This window comes from Sus scrofa, chromosome 6 (assembly GCF_054392235.1).
Source record: "Sus scrofa isolate SSC_HxYL_T2T_F1_AM1 chromosome 6, Sscrofa_HxYL_maternal_Yorkshire_Landrace_v2.0, whole genome shotgun sequence".
NCBI lineage: Eukaryota > Metazoa > Chordata > Mammalia > Artiodactyla > Suidae > Sus > Sus scrofa.
Window position 1 is genome coordinate 81,696,879 of NC_139388.1, and position 22,802 is coordinate 81,719,680.

At 53.8% G+C, this 22,802-nt stretch overlaps 1 protein-coding gene across 9 annotated transcripts in view; it reads left to right on the forward strand.

Moving 5' to 3' along the window:
• The window catches only part of PAX7 (paired box 7), a 107,672-nt gene extending 85,542 nt beyond the window's left edge, over positions 1-22,130 (forward strand). For 4 of the 9 annotated variants that reach the window (XM_021095458.2, XM_021095460.2, XM_021095459.2 and 1 more), the window contains exons 8-9: positions 9,677-9,923; positions 18,111-22,130. In XM_021095458.2, coding sequence (XP_020951117.1) covers positions 9,677-9,923; positions 18,111-18,226 — 363 coding nt within the window. In that variant the 3' untranslated portion in view covers positions 18,227-22,130. Of the gene's footprint in view, positions 1-9,676; positions 13,303-15,177; positions 15,416-18,110 lie in introns of those variants that run through there. The other 5 variants (XR_014807155.1, XR_014807156.1, XR_014807158.1 and 2 more) reach the window with 3 other exon arrangements.
• The last annotated feature ends 672 nt before the right edge of the window (positions 22,131-22,802 follow it).

The following is a 22,802-nucleotide window of genomic DNA, read 5'->3' on the forward strand; positions in this document are numbered from 1 at the left end:
GCGCTAATCCCCCTCCTCCATTTTCGCGCCATCAGAGCCAGTCCCTGAATCCCACCGCACCTCAGCAGCTCCAGCCCCCGCCAGGGGCCAGGGGCCCTTGGACCCTTCTTGGCACAGACGCCTTCAGACTTGGGCTGACCCAGGATCCACCTGTAGGGGGAGGCCAAAGCCGGCACCCCCAGCCTCACCACCTCCTGCTGGTTTTCTAGATATTTCCAGAAGTTTCTGGATATTTGGAGGTTGACATCTTGTAGACCAAATACTGGAAATTTGTGTGTGTGCATGTGCGTGGCAGAGGGGGTGAGGGAGGAGGAGAGAGTCTTTAGCTTCTTGGACAATGAGTGGAAAGTCATTCTATGCATCCCCCCCCATTTTCGAGCTAAGCCTGCAAGGACCTCTGGGGTGAGGAGGGGGCTCTGAGACCCACTGAGCAGAGGGGCAGGTGCGAGCACTCCCCATGACCCTCCGTTTATTCTTTTCATCCGCCCAGCGCCACGCCAGGCCTTGTGCTGGGGATGAACAGATACATACATTTATTCATTCGTTTCTTCATTCATGAATTCACTCACTGATTAAACGCTTGTTGGACACCTACTATGTGCCAGGCACGGGGAATAGGACAGCCCGTCAGCCTTCAGCAGCTCTTGGTCAAATCCAAGGTTGAGGTCCGTCTCTGCCTAGGGCAGAAAGGGGGACCCTTGTAGGGCTGAACACTTTCTCTCAGGGAGGCCCAAGCCCAAGACGTCTCAGCCTTTTCCGGCTTCGCCTCCCAGAGGGTGTCCCTCCACATGCCCTGGTGTTGTCACCACGGTCCCTGCTGAGCCCTCCCTCCGCAGAAACCATCCTTCCAGCCTTCCTCTCCAATCAAACAGCCTGTTTCCTGAGTCCTTTCGGGTCCGGTCTGTTGAACTCCCACGTGGAAGGAAAAGAGAAGCCGCCAGATTTTGGGGGTGGGGAGTTTCCTCCCAGCCAGAGACGGCAGTCAATGGCCGGGTGTTCACGGAGTGCCCTCGGAGCTTCAGAAGTCCCCAGGGCCCAGCATGTGGCCTTGGTGAGACCAACTAGAGAGGAAGACCGGACATGTGACATGTGCCCAGACTCACGGGCTGTACCCGCAGCAGCACTCACACAGGAGAATCACACACGTCACACGCAATGCACACGCAATGCTCACATGAACGCATAAGCACACCTACAGAACTCACACCTGCACACATCCTCCCATGTGTACATGTGTGCACATACGCAACACTCACACTTGCACACGCCATGCTCATATACATGCACACACAGACTCACAAACACACATATAAAATTCAGATATACATACACGCAATACTTCCATAAGTAAATGCATGCATGCATGCCTACCCTAATCGCAGCCGTGTGATATTCCCATATGCACCCATATGACACACACACTCACACACACACACACACACACCCTGGGTTAAGAATGACCGGGAGCCCTCTATGTAAATGAAGAGCACACTGGTGCAGGGCAAGAGTGTTGGGCTAGAAGCCAGGGTCAGGGTTTCTTGCCCCGATGCTGCCACTCATCCCCTGGGTGATTCTGGGTAAGCCCCTCCTATGCCTCAGTTTCCTCATCTGAGAAATGGGGTCACAGCCCTTCATAGAGTAGTTCTGAAGATTTAAGGGAGATGCCTTGGAAACCATAAGGTGCTCTGTTCTCAGAGAAACCTTCATGGAAGCCTGGGTGGGGACAAATGAGAGTCAGGAGGCTGGGGTAGGGCTCAAGGCAGGGCAGGGGAGGGGAGCTTGCTGGCCATGCCTGGGCACCAGCTCTCCAGAGCGATGGGGGCCACGCTGCAAGATGTGGATGGTGGAAGGGCTGGCAGGCGAGGGCCATCAGCAGAGAGATGGAGGGCGACTGGGGGTGGGGACAGGGAGATCTGCAGGAAATCTTGTTTGGAAGCTCAGAGTCAGCACCCGAAGCCCATTACCGCTGTCCACAGGGGGCAGGGAGAGGGGAGGGGGCCCAGATCCTCTTAGCGGAGAATTGAGCGCCAGAGAGGGGGAGCGGCGGTGGGGCGGCTGCCCGGGTGGGTGATTTCTCGCTTGCACTAATCCCAGCATGGAGCTGGGGACAGGCGGCAGGATGGGTGTGGGGGGGCGCTTTTATGTGATGTGTGTCTGGGTGTCTGTCGGGGGCTGGAGCGGGTGTGAATGGAGGCACGTAGGCTTGCATTACTGTGCCGGTGATTATGGGGCTGAGGGGCTGCAGTGTGAACAAACATGTGGGGGTCTCTTTGCCTGGGTGCGTCTTTGAAGCATGTGAATGGCGTGCGGGCGGGTGGCTGTTCATGTGTATCACCCTTTGTGTGTCCGTGTTGGCCTGTCTGCATAGTGAAGCGTGCTTCCTGGCACGAGCGTCTGTATGTATTTTGTGTGCACACTCATGATTTCACCCACATGGGTGTGGATAGGGGGTCGTATTGTGCGTGTGTAGCAGTGAGAGTGATGATCTGAGAGCGGTGGTTCTCAAACTTGGCAACATCTTAGAATCACCTGGGGAATGAGCTTTTAAAAAATCCTGCTGCCTAGACTCTCGGACCAACTAATCAGAATCTCTAAAGGGCGGGGTCCTGGCAGCAGCTTTTTAAGAGACGCCCCAGGCGATTGCACTGGGCAATCAAGGTGGAAAAACAATATCTGAGCAGACAAACCCCACGGGAGCAGCCTTGTCCCTTCTCCCTAGCTTTTAGCCTGCCGTGGGCGCTTGATCTGGACGCAGAGATGGGCTCCAGGCCCCAGACCCCTGAGGGATCAGGGCAGGTTGTGAATCTGGCTTCCCCAGAGCATCCCCCAGCCGGGGACTGCTTGTGGTCCATAGAAACACAGGTCATGTAATCCAGGCGAAAATTGCATTCCATCCCTGCAAGCTGTGCCCTTGCCTTCTCTTCCTCTGGTGGTGGGGACAGGCTGCCCCTCCCCCAAACGGCCCCCTCCCACCTCTTGTGCAAGTCAGGCATGAATTAGTCAGAGGGTGGGCCAGGCAGGGCTGCCCTTGGATCCGAGGCTTGGAGATAAAAGTATTCAGGTGCCAAGCCAGCCCGTCATCTGGGGGGCAGACTGGAGCCTGGGGGCTGGAGGAGGGGCCGTGGTCAGCTGTATGGCCATCGATTTGCAGTGACACTCACCCCTTCTTTGAGCCTCAATTTCTCCTCTCTGAAGATGCGCCAGGCTCTGAGGTGCCTCCTAGCATTCTCACGCGTGTGTTTCGGTGCGTTTCCATGCAGGCATGTGTGTGTAAGTGTATCAGTGAGTTTAAGAAAAGTAGCTGTGCAGAGGCAAAGTTCATCATGATGGCTCATGTGTGTGTAAGTGTATCAGTGAGTTTAAGAAAAGTAGCTGTGCAGAGGCAAAGTTCATCATGATGGCTCATGTGTGTGTAAGTGTATCAGTGAGTTTAAGAAAAGTAGCTGTGCAGAGGCAAAGTTCATCATGATGGCTTATTGGGGTTTTGATGCAAAGCTATTTGACAATCCAGAGAAGAGGCGTTTTGAGTTGTCTCACCTTCTGGGATTCAGGTGTGTGTCCCCATGGAGGTGCCGTGGGCTGCTCTGCGCGATGCCTGGGGTGTGTAGGTGTGTGAATTCAGGGCCTCACTTGTTGTAGTCTGGAGACTTCACAGCTTCACCGTCAGGGCCCTGTGTCCTAAGATATGACCCACTCTCTACAAATGAGCACATCCAGGGACCCTTAGGGACCAAGGCACGTCATGAGCTGAGTTGCCCCAGATCTGCTTGGTATCTGGGCAAGTGATACAGACCTGGCTCCCTTTCCAGGGCGCAGGCAGATGGATCCTCCATTCCGAAAGCACCCACTGTGTGCCAGGCCCCATGGGACAAGAGATGGAAAAGACGGGGTCCCCAACAGGGAAGGTTTCTCTGGGTCTGCCTCTCTCATGTAGTCCAGGTGGAAGAGGAGGTGCAGCAGGAGGAAAGAGAGCTTGCACTTATGGAGAACAAGTAAGGAGCCAGGCACTGCCTTCAGCATCCCCTGTGCATTGATTCCTTTAATCCTTCCAGTAGCCCCAGAGGTAGTTACAATCATTATCATTCCCATTATACAGATGAGAAAACTGAGGCACAGAGGGTTAAAGAAATTGCCCAGGGCCACAGCTGGTCAGCGGCAGAGCATGGATGCTCATGCAGATGTTCTGGCCCCCAGTGCTGCAGGGAACCCCTGGGTACCCTGATGGACTGAGGGCCCTTGGTGCTAGCCTGTCCCTCTGAGGCCTCAGGGTCGCCTTCCAGCCTTGCTGAGGCAGGGCTCCTGACCTGTCCCCTGGTCACTGGTCCTGTGGTCCTTGGCCTCATCCTGGCCCCAGGCGCCTCTCCAGGTCCCCCCTCCTGACCTCACCAGTCTCAGGCCCCACCCCTCTCTCCCCCCTCTGCTTCCTGCTGCGGCCCCCACTCACCCACCCCGAACCCGGCCACGGAGCCCCAATGATGGCGATCACCCCTTCTAATTGCAGCCTCGCTCCCAAAGCCACGTTCGGTTATCACAGAGGGTGCAGATCTCATAGCTCAGCCTCCTCGGTCCCAGGCCCTCAGGGCCAGCTCAGGAACGGAGGGAATTAATTACATTTTTCCCATCCCCTTCTTTTAAAGTAGGGGAGCGCCGGCACGTCCCGCGGGAGGGGGCGGTGAGCAGAGGATGTGGGGGGGGGCTGGTGCTCGGCTCCTGCAGCCCCCACCCCCCCAAAACCTACAAGCCTCTCCCCAGCGGCGGAAGGGGGGTGAGGCTGGCCCCTTATTGATTTAGTCTGGTGGAGGCTGGGACTGATTTAGAGCAGAGGCAGAGGAAGGGGCTGGGGGCGGGTGGGGGCCATGGCAGGTTGGGGGAAGAGGAAAGGATGGCTGTCACTCAGGCTGACGGACAGCCCAGAGATTTGCCTTCAGATAAAACCTTACAGATGTGGAGGTCGGTATTGATTTTGAGTTAGTAACGGTAACGTACCAAGAAGTAATACATTAGCGAAAGCAAGCTCACCGGGAAAAAAGTAAAACCCACCGGGGGAGAGGCCTTAGCATTCTTGAGGGGGGTGGATTACCGCATCAGAACAGGACTTCCTCAAGTTCAAAAGTTTGCAGGCCTCAGACCTTGGCCGGGCCCCTAACTGTGGGCAAATGCTTCCTGCTTCCGTGGGCAAAGAGGGACTTCCATGGGCAGCCAGAGGCCGGAGGGGGCCGCCTGGGCCTGTGGGGCTCTGAGCAGTGGGGTGGCCAAGGAAGGGCCTGTCTCTCCGTGCTGTCCAGCACAGCTAGCTGTGGGGAAGGCACACAGCTAGGGGTTAGGGAGACTCGGGCTAAATTCACACTGGCGGTGTGATCTCAGGCAAGACTTTTCACTTCCCTGGGCCTCGATTTCCCCATCTGCAGAATGTGGGTAATAGCCCATGTACTCACAAAATCATTCACTGCTCCCTTCTCCCACCTCTCTTCAGCTGAGTCCTGCACTGGCTTGGGCATGGCCATGCCCAGAGACCAGGGTTGGGGGCAGTGGCAGCCCTTTGGTCCCCAGGCCTCCGGGCACTCTGGGAGCGAGCAGACAGATGTCTCACATCCCCCATTCACACCTAGCCCAGATGTGAATTTGATTTGATGTTCCAGGGAAAATCCCATTGAACAAATCCCATTACAGGAAAAGCTCCCTGGGCCTGAGCGGATTCTGAGCTGTCTGTTAGTGGCCCAGGGTCCAAGCCCCCCTGAGCCACCAGGCACCACATGAGCCCCTTCTGACAAAGCTGCTCCCGGCATCTTTCCCATTACCTTCTTGCTATGTCTCAAACCTGCTGCATGTGTACTCACCTCAGGGCCTTTGCACTTGCTGGCTCTTCTGCCTGGAAAACTCCCTGCTCTGTCTTCCTTTGGCTGGTTCTTTTTAGTCTTACTGGATGTCACCTCTTTGGAGAGGTTTTAACTGACGACTCTGCATACACTGTGTTTCTTCGGAAATTATATTATTTGTTCATTTGTTGGCAGCCTCTGTCATCTGACTGGCCGCTCCAGGAGGTCATGGAGCTGCTGATGTTCATTATTGTATTTCAGTGTCTGGCATATATTAGGTGCTCAATAAATATTTGTTAAGTTCCCTGCATTGGCTTGGGCATGGCCATGCCCAGAGATCAGGGTTGGGGGCATGGAACACTAAGTTCCATGGGAGTTCCCATCATGGCGCAGCAGAAATGAATCCCCCTAGGAACCATGAGATGGTGGGTTCGATCTCTGGCCTCACTCAGTGGGTTAAGGATCTGGCTTTGCCGTGAGCTGTGGTCACTGACTCGGCTCAGATCCTGTGTTGCTGTGGCTGTGGTGTAGGTCGGCAGCTGCAGCTCTGATTCAACCCCTAGCCTGGGTACTTCCATATGCCGTGGGTGCGGCCCTAAAAAGAAAAAAAAAAAAAAGGTGAATACACATGAATTCAACAGGCTTTTCTGAGCTTATAGCATGTAGCGGCTACAATGTAGGCACTGGGGCTGCAGAGCTGGATGAAACGCAGTTCCATCCTGCCGTCCAGGAGCTCACAGTCCAGCCCTATCTCCAGCCTGGCACGCAGTAGCACTCTGTGAAAGGTTTGATGAATGAATAAGTGGATGAATGAAGGATGTCTTCGGGAAAAACAATATCCTTTGGGATAACTGGGGCATAAAGTGCAAGGTAGGAAGGAGTGGGAGGAGGTGGGACAGGCAGGCAGGGGTCCAGTCATGAGAAGCCTTTGCCCTGTTCATCCAGGAGGTACTGAGGAGCCATGGGTGTGGTCAGATTTGACAGTGGTTGTCGGTAGGTCCCTGCCTTGCAACATGAATCCTGGGTCTGTGCCCAGCTCCCAGCCTTTTCTCAAAGCACCCTCACCCTCTCCCTAACCACTCCCCCGTGGCCTCCCCCCATCCCATCCTTTCTGGCTTGGCATCTTGGTATAGGCAGGAAGGAAGGATGCAACTGCGCTCTCACCAGAGCTGTCAAACTCTCATGAGAGTCCCCCCCATCCCCGCCGTTGTCTTTCTGAAGGAAATGAGCTCTGCGTATTTCCCCCAAGCCTCTGAGTTTATTCTTAGGGACTGGACCTCCTTGGAGGGATGAGCAGGGTTAGTGTTTATATGGGCTGGGGAGTGGGATGGATGGTGATTTTCTTAATTTAGATGGAAAGTTTTGTCTAGACTGGGAATCCGGCAACTAATCGGAAAGAGACTCGGCTCTCCTAACCCCAGGGTGGTGCTAGACTCCCGAGTTCCCCCACCAGCCCCACTACACACACACACACACACACACACACACACACACACACACACACACACACACACACACACACGGCCGGTTCCTCAGGCCCAGGACTCCTCCACAGTTGGAAAGCATCAAACCCAGCCCAGTGGTGTCAGATGCCTTCTCACACCACCCTCTTCACGGGGTCCTGCTCACCGGCACCCCAGCAGCCCCCCAGGACCCTGCCATGACAGAGCCCTCAGAAGTGTATTCAGCAATGAGTTTGGAAGACCTCAGCCCCAAAACAGGGCTGCTGCCCAAGGTCGTCCAGGCAATTCGTCCCCAAGCCACCACCCTGTGACTGCCGTCTCACTGGAATGACACACCATATAGTCCCACCTAAACCCGCACCAGCGGCGGTGGAGATAAGAGCAGACCCACTAGGCCCAGCGCCCTTGACTCTGGCTCTGGGAGGGGGTGGGGAATGAAAGGACAGAGCGGCGACCCCCAGGGCTGAGGGGAGTGTGTGCTGGGTGCATGAAGAATCGGGGGAGGCAGTGCTCGTGGGCTTCCAGAGGGGCCACGCCCCCCACCCCCACCCCCATCCATAGCTGCCCAGGGAGCAAGCATCTGGAGTAAGAACCTCTACCACGGTTAAAACCCATCCTTGAGAGTCAGACCTGACATTATCAGGCTTTAGGGGTCGCCCAAGGGGTTAAGATCTGGAGAAGCCGCAGCCCTCCCTGGGCCTCAGTTTCTCCATCTGAGAAATGGGTGTCATGACTCTGCCCTCCTCATCTCCGCAGGGCTCTGAATCGGGCAGGTCATGTGAGTTCGTGGCTAAGAGGTGGGGAGGGTAAGGGGGATTGGCGGTTCTGGGGCCCAGGATGCCCAAGCACTTCCCGTGCCCAGAGTGCCTCTCAGCCTCCCAGCCACGCCGTGAGGATGGGAGTGGTCACAGGGGTGAAGGGGCCCCTGGCGGCTGCACGGCCAGTAAGTGGAGGAGCTCAGGGTCTGCCCCTGGCCTGAGGATTCCACAGCTGTGCCCCCCTCCCCGGCCACACCTCATGCTTGTGGCAGGGACAGGTTGAAAATGGGAAGGTAAAAATTTTCACCAGACGTCCGGTTGGTGAGACGTTCCCTGCACCAGTGCCCGAAGGCTGCTTTCTCCCCAGGGACTGGGTAGGGACATCAGAGAGCTCACCGTGTGCCCAGCATGGATTCAGCTCCATGCACAGCGCAGTATCAGCAAGGCTGCCCACTCCCCGCCCCTGGCCCTGCGGTTGCCCTCCATGAGCAGGGCCATTACCAGGAGGTCACCCAGGGTCCCAGGCCCTGCAGGTCAGGTCCACAAGGGCCTTCCTGTCTCTCCATCTCCCCCTCTTCTCCTCTGGACTGACCAGGAGACCCCTGCCCCCTCACCCTGTCTATACCTGCTGCCTGCACCTGCTGCCTGCATTGCCTTTCCCCAGTCTTTCTGGTCACTGGACCACCAAGCCTCCTGGGTGCCCTCTTCTGGGCTCCCTGAGATGCCTCTGTCATGCCTTTATACCTCCACATCTTGACAGCTTCTAGCTGCCATCCCATCCCACCCAGAGACTCCCCTGCCGAGGTCAGGGACCATGGCTCTTCCTCCTTTGAAATGCCGGGGCCCAGTTTGAGGCCTGGAGCCATAATCACCATCAATGCATGTTTGTTGAATGAATAAGTGAACGTACCAATGAACCAACACCAAATTCTTTAAGCTGAGTTTCTAGACACAAGCCTCACCTTGGCATTAGAAGTTGCCAGCACTGATGGTAATTTCCTGCTAGTGAAGCCAGGCCAAGCAGGTGAGGGGGTGGTCACAGACATCCAGGAGCTACCAGAATCAAAGGTGCCAAGAAGGCTCTTTGAAAGCATTGGCTGTGTACATTTGGTGTTGTAGGGAAGAAGTTCAAAGTCAAGAAGCACAGGATTGGGGGTGAAGCTGGACAGATCTGGAGTCTTTAACATTTATGTTGGAAGAGGGGGCCTCCCAGTCTGATGGGGGAGACACAGGTCCCTATTCCAGGGGAGCTCCCTGTCTGACGAGAGAGGCATAATTAGCTGGTTCTTCATTCATTTACTCAGTCATGCATGCACAGAGGCATTCATCCATTCAGCAAACAGGCACGAGGAAACCCTCAGAGCCAGGCTTGGGAATGGGGGGGTAAACTAGGCCTGTCTTGCTCCCCAAAGTTCTCAGTGGAGGGAAGGGCCAGGGGCCAGAACTTAACCAGAGAAACCACTAAGCATCTTACCCACAGGGCAAGGGTGAACCGAGGATCTCAAGGCTGCAGGGACCTCAAGAGAGCGACTCCAGCATTGGCCTGTCCAAGGCCAGCCCGGCCTGGCCTCAGCTCACACTTGCGTCTGAGCCCCCGACGCCTGCGGTACGGCCGGCACTGACGCTCTCTCCCCCACAGGTGATGAGCATTCTGAGCAACCCCAGTGCGGTGCCGCCACAGCCCCAGGCTGATTTCTCCATCTCTCCGCTGCACGGCGGCCTGGACTCTGCCACCTCCATCTCGGCCAGCTGCAGCCAGAGGGCTGACTCCATCAAGCCGGGAGACAGCCTGCCCACCTCCCAGTCCTACTGCCCGCCCACCTACAGCACCACCGGCTACAGTGTGGACCCCGTGGCTGGCTACCAGTACGGCCAGTATGGCCAGAGTGAGTGCCTGGCGCCCTGGGCGTCCCCCTCCCTCCCTGTGTCCCCGCCACCCCGCCCAAGGACCTCTGGTTTATTTGCAGAGTGCTGCAAAGTGGTATTGGGGTGGGGGCGGGGCGCCCACTTCACAGGTGGGGAAATCGAGGTCCAGAAAAGAACAGTTGTCCTAAGATGATGCTGACCCAGATCCCTGCACTCACACTGCTCTTGTCTTAGAGTCCCGCTGTCCCAAAGGAACATAATATGAGCCACCAATGTCATTTAAAATTTCCTAGTGGCCACATTTTACAATTGGGATACTAGTATTTTTTATTTTAACCCAATATATCCAAAAGAGGACCATTTTGACTTGTAATCCATATAAAGTTATTAATGAGATCTCTTTCACATTCTTTTTTTTTTTTTTTTCACACACTGTCCTTGAAATTCAACCCATTTTCATTCAGGCACTAAGTTTTCACTGGAACTACACAATCTGCATTTGTTTCATCAAATTGACAATGGAGGAAGTAGACGTACACACACACACACACACACACACACACACACACGCAAGTTGTTCTAAACCTTCCTGCTGAAAACATTCCAACCACTAACTTAGATGGAATTTCACTTTTGAAATTTAAATTAGATACAATTAAAGCAAAAGGTAACATTCAGGTCCCCGGTTGCACCAGGTACATTTCAGGTGCTAGAGAGCCACATGTGGCTGGCGGTGGCCGTGTCAGACAACGCCATGGAAGAGATCCTGCCCCTTTCTGCCCCTCCCCACAAGGCAAAGCTGTATTTTGAGCTCTCTCCTCCTCCCATCTCCTCCCCCCATCCTCAGCCTTGGTGTCCCCAAATTTGGAGCTGGTCTCAGTTGCCCCTCCCCGGGCCGCCATGCCCTTGGCCCCTGGCCTGGAGGCAGGGACCACAGACCCTCAGACCAAAGGCTGCCAAAGGCAGGCCCGGCTGCAGCCCCCAGCTGCCGGCAGCACAGGGCGGCAGCAGGGCAGGCCAGGCCAGCCCAGGGAGCCGAGGTCACGAGCTGCCCCTCCTGCCCCCCCTCTGGCAGAGGCCTCACCTGCTGGTGTCAAACTAATCAGAAGGGCGTGTGGCAAGAGGGTGAGACCTCCCAGCCCGAGGGCCTTCTCTGCCCCCCGCTGCAGCCCTGACCCGGCCCCGCTGCCCTCTGCTTCCTGACCCTTCGCCCGCCCACCCCTCCCCACACGGCCTTGGCCTCCACGGCTAAATGAGGGCCAGCTGTGCCGGCCTCCGCCTCCAGCTGTGTTCACGGCCCCTCCCCTGTGCGTGTCATGTTCACATACGAATCTGGGTGAGTGTGAATACCTGTGTCATGGATACATCACTGTGTGTGTGTTGTGTGAGGGTTTTGGCATACACGTGTTAGTGCACACGTCTTGTGTATTAGTGAGTGTGCATATGAAAGTGTGTGAGTGGCACATGCGAGTATATGTGCATATGAGGATTCACACTTGTGTGCGTATAACAGCATATCGTGGGCACATGGTAGCCTGTGGGTTTGTATGTGAACGCGTGTGCCCACATTTGGTAGTATGAGTGTATATGCGGCTGCAACGCTTACACATGTGTGTTTAAATGTGCATGCAGGTGTGTGTACGTGGCTTGGTGTCTATGGATATGCCTGTGTGACATCTGTCACTGTGAATGTGTAAGGAATACGTGTTCAGGTACTAGGGGTATGTGTCAGTGTAAATACAGGTGTGGCTGTGTGGCATCTCCATGTGCATCAGCAGGTACTTAGGCTTGAGTGTGTCTATGAGTGCGTGTATTTGGGAGTACGTGTGTGGGCATGCAGTCTGTGCGTACAGAGTGTACACTTGGGTGTATGCATGCTTGAGTGTGTGATAGGTGTGGCTGTGGGTACCTGTGTCCAGTTGTGCACCTGGGTGTTTAACTGTGTGTGACTTTGTGTGCTTGGGGTCATACAATGTGTGTGCATGTGTGTATCTGAGAGCAGGGGGCACGCACGTGCTGGGGAGTGTTTCCAGAGGGGCCAGGCTGACCCCTGGCCCAGCCCGAGTTCTCAGGCGAGGGGTGGGACACACATGCTCTTGATAAAGAGTTTACAGCAGCTCCCGCGGTGGCGGCAGCCCCGGCCTGGGGCAGGCGTTAGTCACACCCGGAGCCCGTGCCCCACGCCAGGGGCGCCTGCCCAACTCGGAAATAAAATTAACCCCAAAGTCAGCATGGGGGCCGCGAGGAGGGAGGGATCAAAAGGGAAAGGGCCCAGGAGGCGAGAAGGGAGTTTTGTTCCCTTTTGCTGGGGAAAAGCTTGCCTGAGTGACGTCCACTCCCTCCCCTCTTCCTCCCTCCCCTGCCCCCTCTCCCCCCATCACTCCCCCTCCAGCTCCACTCTCGCTGCCCTGGCTCCTCCAGGGGTTGATCAGTCTCTGGCCCAACCCAGAGGGAACCCCAGCTCAGACCCCGTCCCCCTCCACCCAACCCCACACAGTCCTTAGGGTCAGTCTGGGAGGGGCCTGAGGGAGGGTCTGCCCCCCACTCAACCATACTCTGGGCAAGTTACCCAACTCTTGGAGCCTCAGTTTTGCCATCTGTGAAATGGGGGCCTGGAGATCAGACTCTGTCACTTCCAGGTTTTCCCATGGTACCATCCCCCTCATCTTTGACATTCGGGGACAGCCCAGGGACGCATTCCCACCAACTACAGGCTCATGTTCATGGGCAGCCGAATCCGCCTATGACGGGGCTCCCACGGTCTCATGTTCCAGGATGCTCTGAATATGCCTGGGGCCACCTGTCATTCTCCCGCATCTGTCTCATGCATGTGGTCAGCCCACTGGGCACTGGGAGAAATTTATGGTCCTCATTTTGTGTGACTCTCAAAAACCCCATCCAAGTAGGTGTTAACTTGCCCTCTGGCTGCAGACACAAAAGCTAAGGCTCAGAGAGGCTAGGAACTTTCCCAAGGTCACACAGAAAGCGAATGATGGATACCAGTTCTCCTCACTGTACACTCAGTTCTCTTTGGGCCACACCACAAATGTGTGTAAGACTGAGTAATGATGCACATCTAGACACACCTGGGTGTGGATTCATGTTCACAACACTACATGCACCTCCGCGTGGGCAGAGATTTATGTCTGCATGTGTGTTCACTAACGTGTGTACGTACATGGCTTCAAGGTACAACGATACAAAATGTACGTGTATAGAGAAAGGAGGAAGTCCCTTTGTGGCTCAGCAGGTTAAGAACCTGACTGGTATCCATGAGGATGTGGGTTCAATCCCTGGCCTCGCTCAGTGGGTTGAGGATCCAGCATTGCCACAAGCTGTGGCATAGGTTGCAGATGCAGCTCAGATCCTGTGTTGCTGTGGTTGTGACATAGACTGGCAGCTGCAGCTCCAATTCAACCCCTAGCCTGGGAACTTCCATATGCTGCAGGTTCAGCCCCAAAAAAAAGGAAAAAAAGGAAGAAGGAAAGGAAGGAGGGAAGGAAGGAAGGAAGGAAGGAAGGAAGGAAGGAAGGAAGGAAGGAAGGAAGGAAGGAAGGAAAGAGAGAGAGAGAGAGAAAGAAAGAAGGAAAGAAAGAAAGGGAATCGTTTATTGAGCATTACTATGAGTCTGGCCTTCCATCCCCATGGCCGGCCTGTACAAGGTACAGGGTTATTCCCATTGGGCAGATGAGCAAGTGGGTCCCAGAGAGGCCATCTGCCTGAGCTCACCTGGCAGTACGTGCGGATGTGCACTGGCCCCACCTGCAGCCATGGAGAGCCTCTGGCAGGTGTGCCTGGAGTGTGCACGTGGCCCAAACTTAAGCAGCAGAGTCCATCTCCTCTCCCTGGACCTCTCATCTTCCCAGGGATGCCTTCCCACCTTCCCCTCTTGCTTCTGCCATCGTCCATCCGTCTGTCTCTCCCCATCCCTAAAGGGGGTGGGGGCAGGGGGCAGGGATGGGGCACACGGCAGATTAATATGGCCCCAATGTTCCCAGAGGCCAGGGCTGTACTAATGATGGGGCTGATAGAACGCAGAAGTGTGAAAAGAATTTTAATAGATCTGACAAGTCTAATAAGAATTTGTGTCTAGAAGGGTCCTCCTCTGGGGCCGCGGGCTGACGAGACGCTGACGGCTGAGATTTGTTTACTGGTTGGCATCGCTGCCACATCTCCTGCCAACTCCCGATTAATCTAATTTGAGACGTCGAGAGCCCAGGCCCAGGCGCGAGGCAGAGGAGAGGAGACATGGAGAGACAGAGGAACAGGAAGGGCCGCTGACGGAAGCCGTAATGAGAAATGTCACAGCTTTGCCCTCGCCAGACCCCGGCTTGACCCCAGGGAGAGGCAGGCTCTGCGGGATGACAGGTGCCCTTGAAGTTGGCTGGGTCGTCGGTAAAGTTCCCCTTCTTGGTGTTTCCCTGCTCATCTTGACAACCAGCGCCTACGTGCGCAGGGCCATGGCTGGTGACGGGGAGAGGCTGCAGAGGCTGGAGAGGTGCAGGCAGGACAAATTCAGGCTCCTCTAGCTCACGTGCCCTGTGCGTGCCTCTGGGTCAGCCATCTTTCCAAGGCTCAGTTTCCACATCTGTAAAATGGGAACATCTGTACCTAACACGTGGAGCTGTTGAAAGAATTAAATGGGATAATGTCTGCCTAGCATCTAGTAAATGCTTGCTTCATGGTTCCCACCATCATCATTCAAAGTCAGACCTTTGTGTCCCACCCGCAGGAAGAGCTGTGCCCTCAGGCAAGTCACTTAAATTTCCTGGAGTAGAAAATGGGGCTAATGCAGTCTTTGGGGTGTAGAGCTCTCTGTATATGCGCCCAAGGGCTGTGTGCAACCTAGGGGCAATTCTTTAGGAGGCCGCTGGGTGGAGCTGGTGGGGGGTGGTTAGCAGCCGGTAATCGACTGCCTGTTTGAATCATGGCTCCACAATTTAGCAGCCCTGTGATCTTTTAGGTTATACAGTCTCTCAGGGTAGGGCCTCAGTGTTGTCATCTGTAAAATGGGGATGATAACAATAAGACCAGCCTCACAGAGTTGTCGTGAGAATTAAATGAGATGATGCACAGAAAGTACTTAGAACAAGACTGGCAGGCAATTCCCGTCGGGGCTCAGTGGAATGAACCTGACTAGCATCCCTGAGGATGCAGGTTTGATCCCTGGCCTCACTCAGTGGAGTTAAGGATCCGGCATTGCCTTGAGCTGCAGCGCAGTTAGCAGATGCGGCTCAGATCTGGTGTTGCTGTGGCTGTGGTGTAGGGGGGCAGCTGCAGCTCTGATTTGACCCCTAGCCTGAGGACTTCCATATGCCATGGGTGTGGTCCTAAAAGAGGGAGGAAGGAAGGAAGGAAGGAAGGAAGGAAGGAAGGAAAGAAAGAAAGAAAGAAAGAAAGAAAGAAAGAAAGAAAGAAAGAAAGAAAGAAAGAAAGAAAAGAAGGAAGGAAGATAGAAAGAAAGAAAGAAAGAAAGAAAGAAAGAAAGAAAGAAAGAAAGAAAGAAAGAAAGGAGGAAGGAAGGAAGAAAGAAAGAAAGGAGGAAGGAAGGAAGAAAGAAAGAAAGGAGGAAGGAAGGAAGAAAGAAAGAAAGAAAGGAGGAAGGAAGGAGGAAGGAAGGAAGGAAGGAAGGAAGGAAGGAAGAAAGAAAGAAAGAAAGAAAGAAAGAAAGAAAGAAAGAAAGAAAGAAAGAAAGAAAGAAAGAAAGAAAGAAAGAAAGGGGGAAGGAAGGAAGGAAGGAAGGAAGAATGCAAGGAAGAGGACTGGCATCGAGCTAGCTCTGGGTAAATGTTAGCCTTCTTCCTCTCCCTGTTACTGCTCTGACAATGTTACTGACAATGAGACCTCCTTGTGGGGAGGACCTGGAGCCTGGATAAGACCTGCTTCGAGGAGCAGAGATGGTGTGGCCCCAGCTGTCAGGTTCCCCCTGAGCCCAAACATGGGAGATTCTTTCAACCTCACCTAGAGTAAAGGGCAGACCCAGGTCCAGGCAAGGCTGGCCATCGCCACTCTGTTCTACCAGCTGGGAGCCTGGAGGCTGAGGGACCTCAGAGGCAGCACCCAGGGAGCTCAGCTCAGGCCCTAGAGACTGGGAAGCTGAGAGGCACAGGGTGCAGATGCTCCAGGAAGACCCCAGGGCATTTGCACATCCTTTGGGAATCTAGGAAGCCATGCCCTCAGCCCCCTGTGTCCAGCATCTTAAAGCACGTTATCTCATTTGATCCTCCTAACAGCCCTTGAGGAGGCTGGCATTTGTTCTCCCAGTTTTATAGACAAAGGAAACAGGGCTGAAGAGGAAGATGATATACTCAGAGCCACATGAGCAGGAGCCACCTGGGACTCTGAATTGCCCCGTTCGCTGCTCCTTTCCTTCTTGTCCCCATCAAAGGGCATGTCTGCTTACAAAACCCCAATACTAGGAGCCCACATCTCTTGAGCTCCCTATGTGCTAGCCACAGTGCTAACTGACCATTCTATAGACTTTTTTTTCACGTAATGCTCTCAAGGACCCTTCACCCTAGGTGCTGTTACTGTTTTTAAGGAAACCGAAGTTTGGAAAGGTGACATGGTGTGCCCCAAAGCACACACTGAGAGTTGTCACGCGCAGGGTTTGCACCTCAGTCATTTGAGCCCCTAGGCAATATAGCCTGCGGTATCTCAATTATTGATACAGCCCATCTCAACTGCCCACTTGCCCCCCAGCCATGCCCACCACCTCCTGGTTCCACCCACCCACCTTAGGCAAGAGCCCCCAACTTTGGGGAGGCATGTAGCGTGCCCTCTCCCTCTCCCCCTCCCCCTCTCTCTTTCTCTCTCCCTCTATAGGGTCCCCCAGTAGGTGGTAGGTGACAGCGAGGGTGTTGGGCCAGGCCTCATGTTTCCTGAGGCCCTCCCTCCATCTTCCTCTCGCTTCTGGATCCTAGAGACCCCAGAGGGCTGGAATGGCCACAGCCAGAGATTCCAGCTTGGGACGCAGCATCTCTGTGCCTCAAGAGGCCTTGGTCACATGCCAGTCAAATAATTTGGTCAGAAGTCATTTCTGGAGCAGCCTGAGGCTGGCACAATTAGGGCAGTCAAGGCTGGATACAGGCAGACACACCTGTGCACACACAAGCACACCAGTACCCAGGACCTGGGTTAGGTAGAACTGTGCACAGTTACTTGTGCAGGCACAGGTGTTCCCACTGGTCTGCTCACGCAGGTGCACACAACTCACCCATATTGGGGTGCACATTCACATGCAAGGTTTGCTCACATGTGAACGTTCATGCCTATTTCTACTTCATAGAAACTCTGGTTTCCACTGTTCACACTTACACCCTCTCGGACTCTCATCCCTCTCCTCTGGGTGACCAGTATGGACAAGGCTGAGGGTCTCAGCTCCCTGCATTACAGATTCCGGGCCCCTCCTTCTGCGTGGACCCCTCAGCTCACCCACAAAAGCTCCTTTGGCTTTGAGGTCTTGCTTTGCCTCATCCATGAGCTGGGCTCAGGGTCCAGAAAAGGCAGAAGGACTTTGCCCTCATTACTCCCCGGGCACCACAGGACTTGCTGGATGTCCCCCATTGTAGGGATATGTAGAGGTGTGTTGGAAAGAGGGGTCGTTTCTACACTAAACAATGTAATACCCTCTGTACTTCTCTACAGAACCCACAAGAGAGCTGGGTAAATAATAAATGTTGAACAAATGTTTGCTGACGGACTGGAGAGGAAGTAAGAGAAAGAGTTTCCTGAAGAAATGGATGGATGGACAGATGGGTAGATATAGGATGCATGGCAAAATTGATGAATGGATAGATGCGTAGGTGATGGGTAAACAGATGAATATATGGCTGGATGGGTGGATATGTGGATGGATGGATGGATGGATGGATGGATGGATGGATGGATGGATGAAGAGATGGATAGATGGACAGAAGGATGGATGGATGAATTGACAAATAAATGGATAGATGAACAGATGGATAGAGGATAGATGGACAAGTTGGTGGATGGATAGAAGGACAGGTGGATAAATATATGGTTGGATGGATGGATATGTGGATGGGTGGATGGATAAATGGATGGGAGAAGAGATGGATCGATGGACAGAAGGATGGGTGGATGAATTGATGAATAACTAATGGATGGATGGATGGATGGATATAGGGCAGATTGAAGAAGAGCAAAAAGAACCTCAATTTCTAGGATATTCTCTTTTTTTCCAGCGGCTGTTGATTACCTGGCGAAAAACGTGAGCCTCTCCACACAGCGTCGCATGAAGCTCGGCGAGCACTCAGCTGTGCTGGGACTCCTGCCGGTGGAAACTGGCCAGGCCTACTAGGGCCCCTGGGGCGACTTGCCCCAGCCCAAGTCCCAGCCTACTCCTCACTGATCCATGAGCCTCCCCACCTCAGTCCCTTCATTGCCCTGGGGTCCCAGGAGGCCAGGAAAGGAGCCCACCCCCTTCTCATGGCCAACCCTCTGAAAACGAGCAGCCCGCCCACCATTCGCCTGTGGTTAGGGATCTGGAGTGACCCCCTTGGAGTCTGCCCCTTCACTCTAGCCCCAGGAGGGTCTCCGGTCAGCCTTCAGTCTCCTCCCTGCCAAGTCCTGTCATGGCCTCTGTGCCATCTCAGATGCAGAGATGGAAGCTCACCCTGAACAGAACATCTTGGGCACCCATAGGAGGATGCTGTCCAGGGGGAGGTCCTGGAGCCCTTTGCACCCAACTCCACACGTCCCCTGGCCAGAGGTGGAGGTGGAGCTCTGGGCTGGCGGTGCTGGGAGCCCACCCTCCCGGGTGGGCCTCTGGCTCAGGGCCAGAACCACAGCCTGTTCCTCCTCTGAACACTAGGATTTTGGCAGAGAGGGGACCATAGCCCTGAGGTGTTCCCAGAGAATCACCCAGGAATTCTAAAGACTTCAGGACCACACACTCCTGCTGGGTGGAGGGTGGAATGCAGCCCAGGCAGGGGCACTGGGAGGACCAGGAAGAGACTTAGCCCGGGGGTGGGGCCATGTGGGTGGGGCTTGTCAGCAGTGGGAGGGCCCAGGGAACCAGGACCCAAGGGGCCTCCAGAAGCAGCTTTGGGCTCTTAGACTGAAGCTAAGTCCCAGGCTTATCCGGCCCACCTGGGGCCCAGGGAGCCCACAGACCCTTCAGTTTTTTCAGTCACTGAATCAATGGCAGGGGAAAGGGATCAAGCCTTGGGGACACGTGAGTGAAGGGGCAGGCTCAGAAAAGGGTTTCATAACTGGGGTCCCTCTGCTCATGGGCTGCAAACCTTTGTTGCCAAAGGCTTCAGCTTTATGCCTCCAAGTCCACACCCCATGGAGCTTCAATTTCTCACAAAGCCTCCCTCAGAGACCCAGGCCCACCCCCTGTATGCCCACCCCTCCAGGAATGGGGCATCCCTCTGTCCATGGGTCCCTTTAAGCCACCAGGGGTGCAGAGCGCTTTTCTTGGAGTCCTTGAAGAGGGTTCTTGGGTCATCAGGGACTGCTTGCCCCATGGACAAGACGACCGATTGCCTTTGGCCCTGGAGGGGTTGGGAAGTGTCCCTGTCCCACCCAGAGTGGTGTCTTTCAGTGTTGACACATTCTCAGCCGTGCTGCCTCTGAGTGTTGATCCAGCTCAGCTGGATGGGGAGATGTGGCCAATCTTTGAGCCACCACCTCTGGGCAGAGGGGACACTGAAGGTTCTGGAGAAGAGGGCCGAATCTCCTTCCTTGGCCACTCCAGGGGCTCTCCCAAGCTCCCTTCTCTTTACAAGTTGAGACCTTTGGGGAATGATTCCAGCCCCTGACCACAGCCTCCTTTGGAACTTTTTACCACCTCCACCTGTTTAGCAAAACTGTATTTATCTTCACCGTTGTTATAATCCACACTTGGATCCCCTTTCTCAAGTGCTTCTGTGGGTAAAAGGCATTTGATGCAGAAGACACAGCATTGAATCCATGAAGACGGGACCAAATTGCTTGTCCCCATCTGGGCCCCTGCAGCCACCTCTTTGCTCAACCTACGCCTCCTGCCCTTCGCCAACGAGACATTCCCAGAAGGAAAGGCTGCTGCTTTGGGAATCCATCTGAGTTTCTCTCTGCTGGGGAGCTGAGTTAGCAAGATACTGGGACATTTTCCTGCATGGACATCACCTCTGTGACAAATGCTCACCTGCTTCTCATCTTCATACTCAGTAATGTCAAGCCTGTCCTGGACCATGACCAAGGAGGCTTGTACCTTTGGTTTAGAGGAACCTATCATTGATTGAGGATAAATGGCATTTGGTAGCAGCGGACACCCAGACATGTGTGGTCCATCAAGTTCAGCCATCAAGGTTTCAATGGGAGCATCCATCCCAGGAGACTTTGGGTTCTTCAAGTTCTGGACAGAAAAAGTGTATTATCTCTTGGTGACCCAGTCCATGCTTTTGTTGCTATCACAGCCAGAAAGCAGCTCTTAAGGTCAACCATCTTCTTCATTCACATTCCTTGAATGGTTGATCTTTCCCCCCTGGAGGCCAGTCTCAGACATGCTATGAGTCTCCTTACAACGTATATTACCCAGGAGCGGGGATCTCAGGCAGGTGACCTCAAAACCACCCAGCCCCACGCCTAGGAAGTGACATTCCAGTGCTAGGACCAATCCCAAATATCTGCCCACTGTGGCGAAATGGGAATAAACCAAATGATTTCTCAAGAAGTCTCTCTTCTCTGGAGTTCTCCCAAGCCACCATCTTGGTAGAAATCAGGACTTATTTCCCCCAGGGGCCCCCACACTCCTCAGGAAGAGACCTTGACCCCAGCAGGTTTTCCTTAAACCCAGTGTACTATGTGGCTAGCCAACTCCATCTGTACAACTCAGTCTCGTGTCAGCCACTTGCCACTTCACCAGAAAGTTGGTGTTGGGTAAGAGTTGCAAGGCTTTAAACTCTTGAGGGTGGACCACAGGCTGAGAAAGAAGGCCTGAATCCCAGTGGCTAGGCTGCCCCAGAAACAGTCCCCCTGCCCCAATCCATCCCTGTAAATAGAGTCCATGGCAAAAAAAAAAACCAAAAAAAAACAAAAAAAAAAACCTATTTCCTCCAACTTATCACAAGTAGCTGTTGGTCCTACCTATGGGGGCCCCTCTTCTGAGCTCATTGTACATTAGTTGGAAACGTGGTGATGTGCTGTTCGTTTATAGGAAGTTGACTTTTATATATATACATATATATATATACTAAAAATGGAAAGAAACCCCCCCCCCACAGTGCGTGTCGTGCTAGTGCCAGGGACCATCTGTAGGGATATATCTGCATATTGTGTGTTTCAAATTATACATTCCGGGCTCTCTTGGGTTCTTTCATTTTTATTGCTTTGTTTTTCATTTGGTATTTCTCTCTTGCTATGAAAAAAAAAAAAAGTGATGTGTGAGAACCAAGCTCTGCTTTTATATTCTTATGTTTTCCTTGATTTCCATTTGCCGTTCTTTTGCCAGAGGAGCATGAAGGAGAAGGGAGAGAGGAGAAGGAGAGTGGAATCAAGAGAGAGGTGGGCCCAGAAGGAACACGAGAAGGTCAGATTTCCAATCCGACTGTGGCTCGAGAACATGGCAGGCCCCAGATTTTGATCACTCCACCGACTGCTGTTTGAGATGGAGTGGGTGAAGCCTTCGGACATTCGGATCCTGGAACTTGGGAAACTCCTTGATGGCCCCCAAAAGACATGCTCTGAGGCCTCTCTCAGGTCGATGTGCTCATCGAGCTCCCGAATGTGCCCTTGACTGTTGGATGCTTTTTGAGGTTGACAGATCTCGCCTCCCCTCCCGCAGAGGCACCAAACCAAGGCCAAGTGGGGGGATCCTCCAGCTACCGTCTTGAAAAGCTCGGAGACCTCTGTGTATCGAATGCTTTCTCTGTCAGCTCTAACCAGGCCAGTCCCCCACCCGGGAGCTCTCTGCCTAGCCCTCTAGATCACTCCTTCTTCCCAGTAACTGCTACGTGGTTGCTCCCGTGTTTGACTCACAGCCATTTCTCCTCCACGTGGGAGTGCGTGCGTGTGTGCCTGAGAGTGTGAGTGGGGTGTCCGCGTGGGCGTGTGGGCGCGAAGGTGTGTGTTTAAATATAATCGCACCATAATTTATTCAGCTATATGGAGTAGTAGACTAGAAAGAGAAACTGGCATTTGCTTTAACTACCTGCTTGTAAGCGCTTCCTCTGTAACTCAGGCGTAACTGTTACATATACATTAAAAAGAAATTAAAAGCATCTCTGAGGTTCCATGTATTCAATTGATCCCCATAGTGTGGCTGCCCTTAAAAGGGATTCAGGGGCTAAGTCAAAAGCTTGTAATTTAGAGGGTCAGGTTAGGAACTGCACTTCTCTCGTCCAGGTCCCCCGGGTCTAAGCAGATGCTGGACACAGAGAAGAAGTCTCTTTGGTATTTGACCCATGGGAGATCCCATTGTGGCTCAGCAGGTTAAGAACCTATCTGGTACCCATGAGGATGTGGGTTCGATCCCTGGCCTCACTCAGTGGGTAAAAGATCCATGGTTACTGCAACCTGCTATGCAGGTCACAGATGTGACTTGGATCCAGTGTTGCCTTGGTTGTGGCATAGGGCTCAGCTGCAGCTCTGATTCAATTCCAGGAACTTCATATGCTGCAAGTGTGGCCCTCAAAAGAAAAAATAATCAATGGATGACACTCTCAAGCACCTCTCTGGGGAAACCTCGGTCTTCTTCACCAGGACAGATTTTTCCTGCCACTAAACTTAGGACCGTCTGCGGCCACCTCTCAGGGTACAGAATTTGGAGGGTGGGAGAGACCCCAGAAGCGTACATACTGCCCTAGAAGCAGAGCCTGATACAGAGATTCTTGGGCAAATGAATTATTGAGAGAGAAATCCGTAAGGGAGTAAAGGAAGCAAGATAGGGCAGG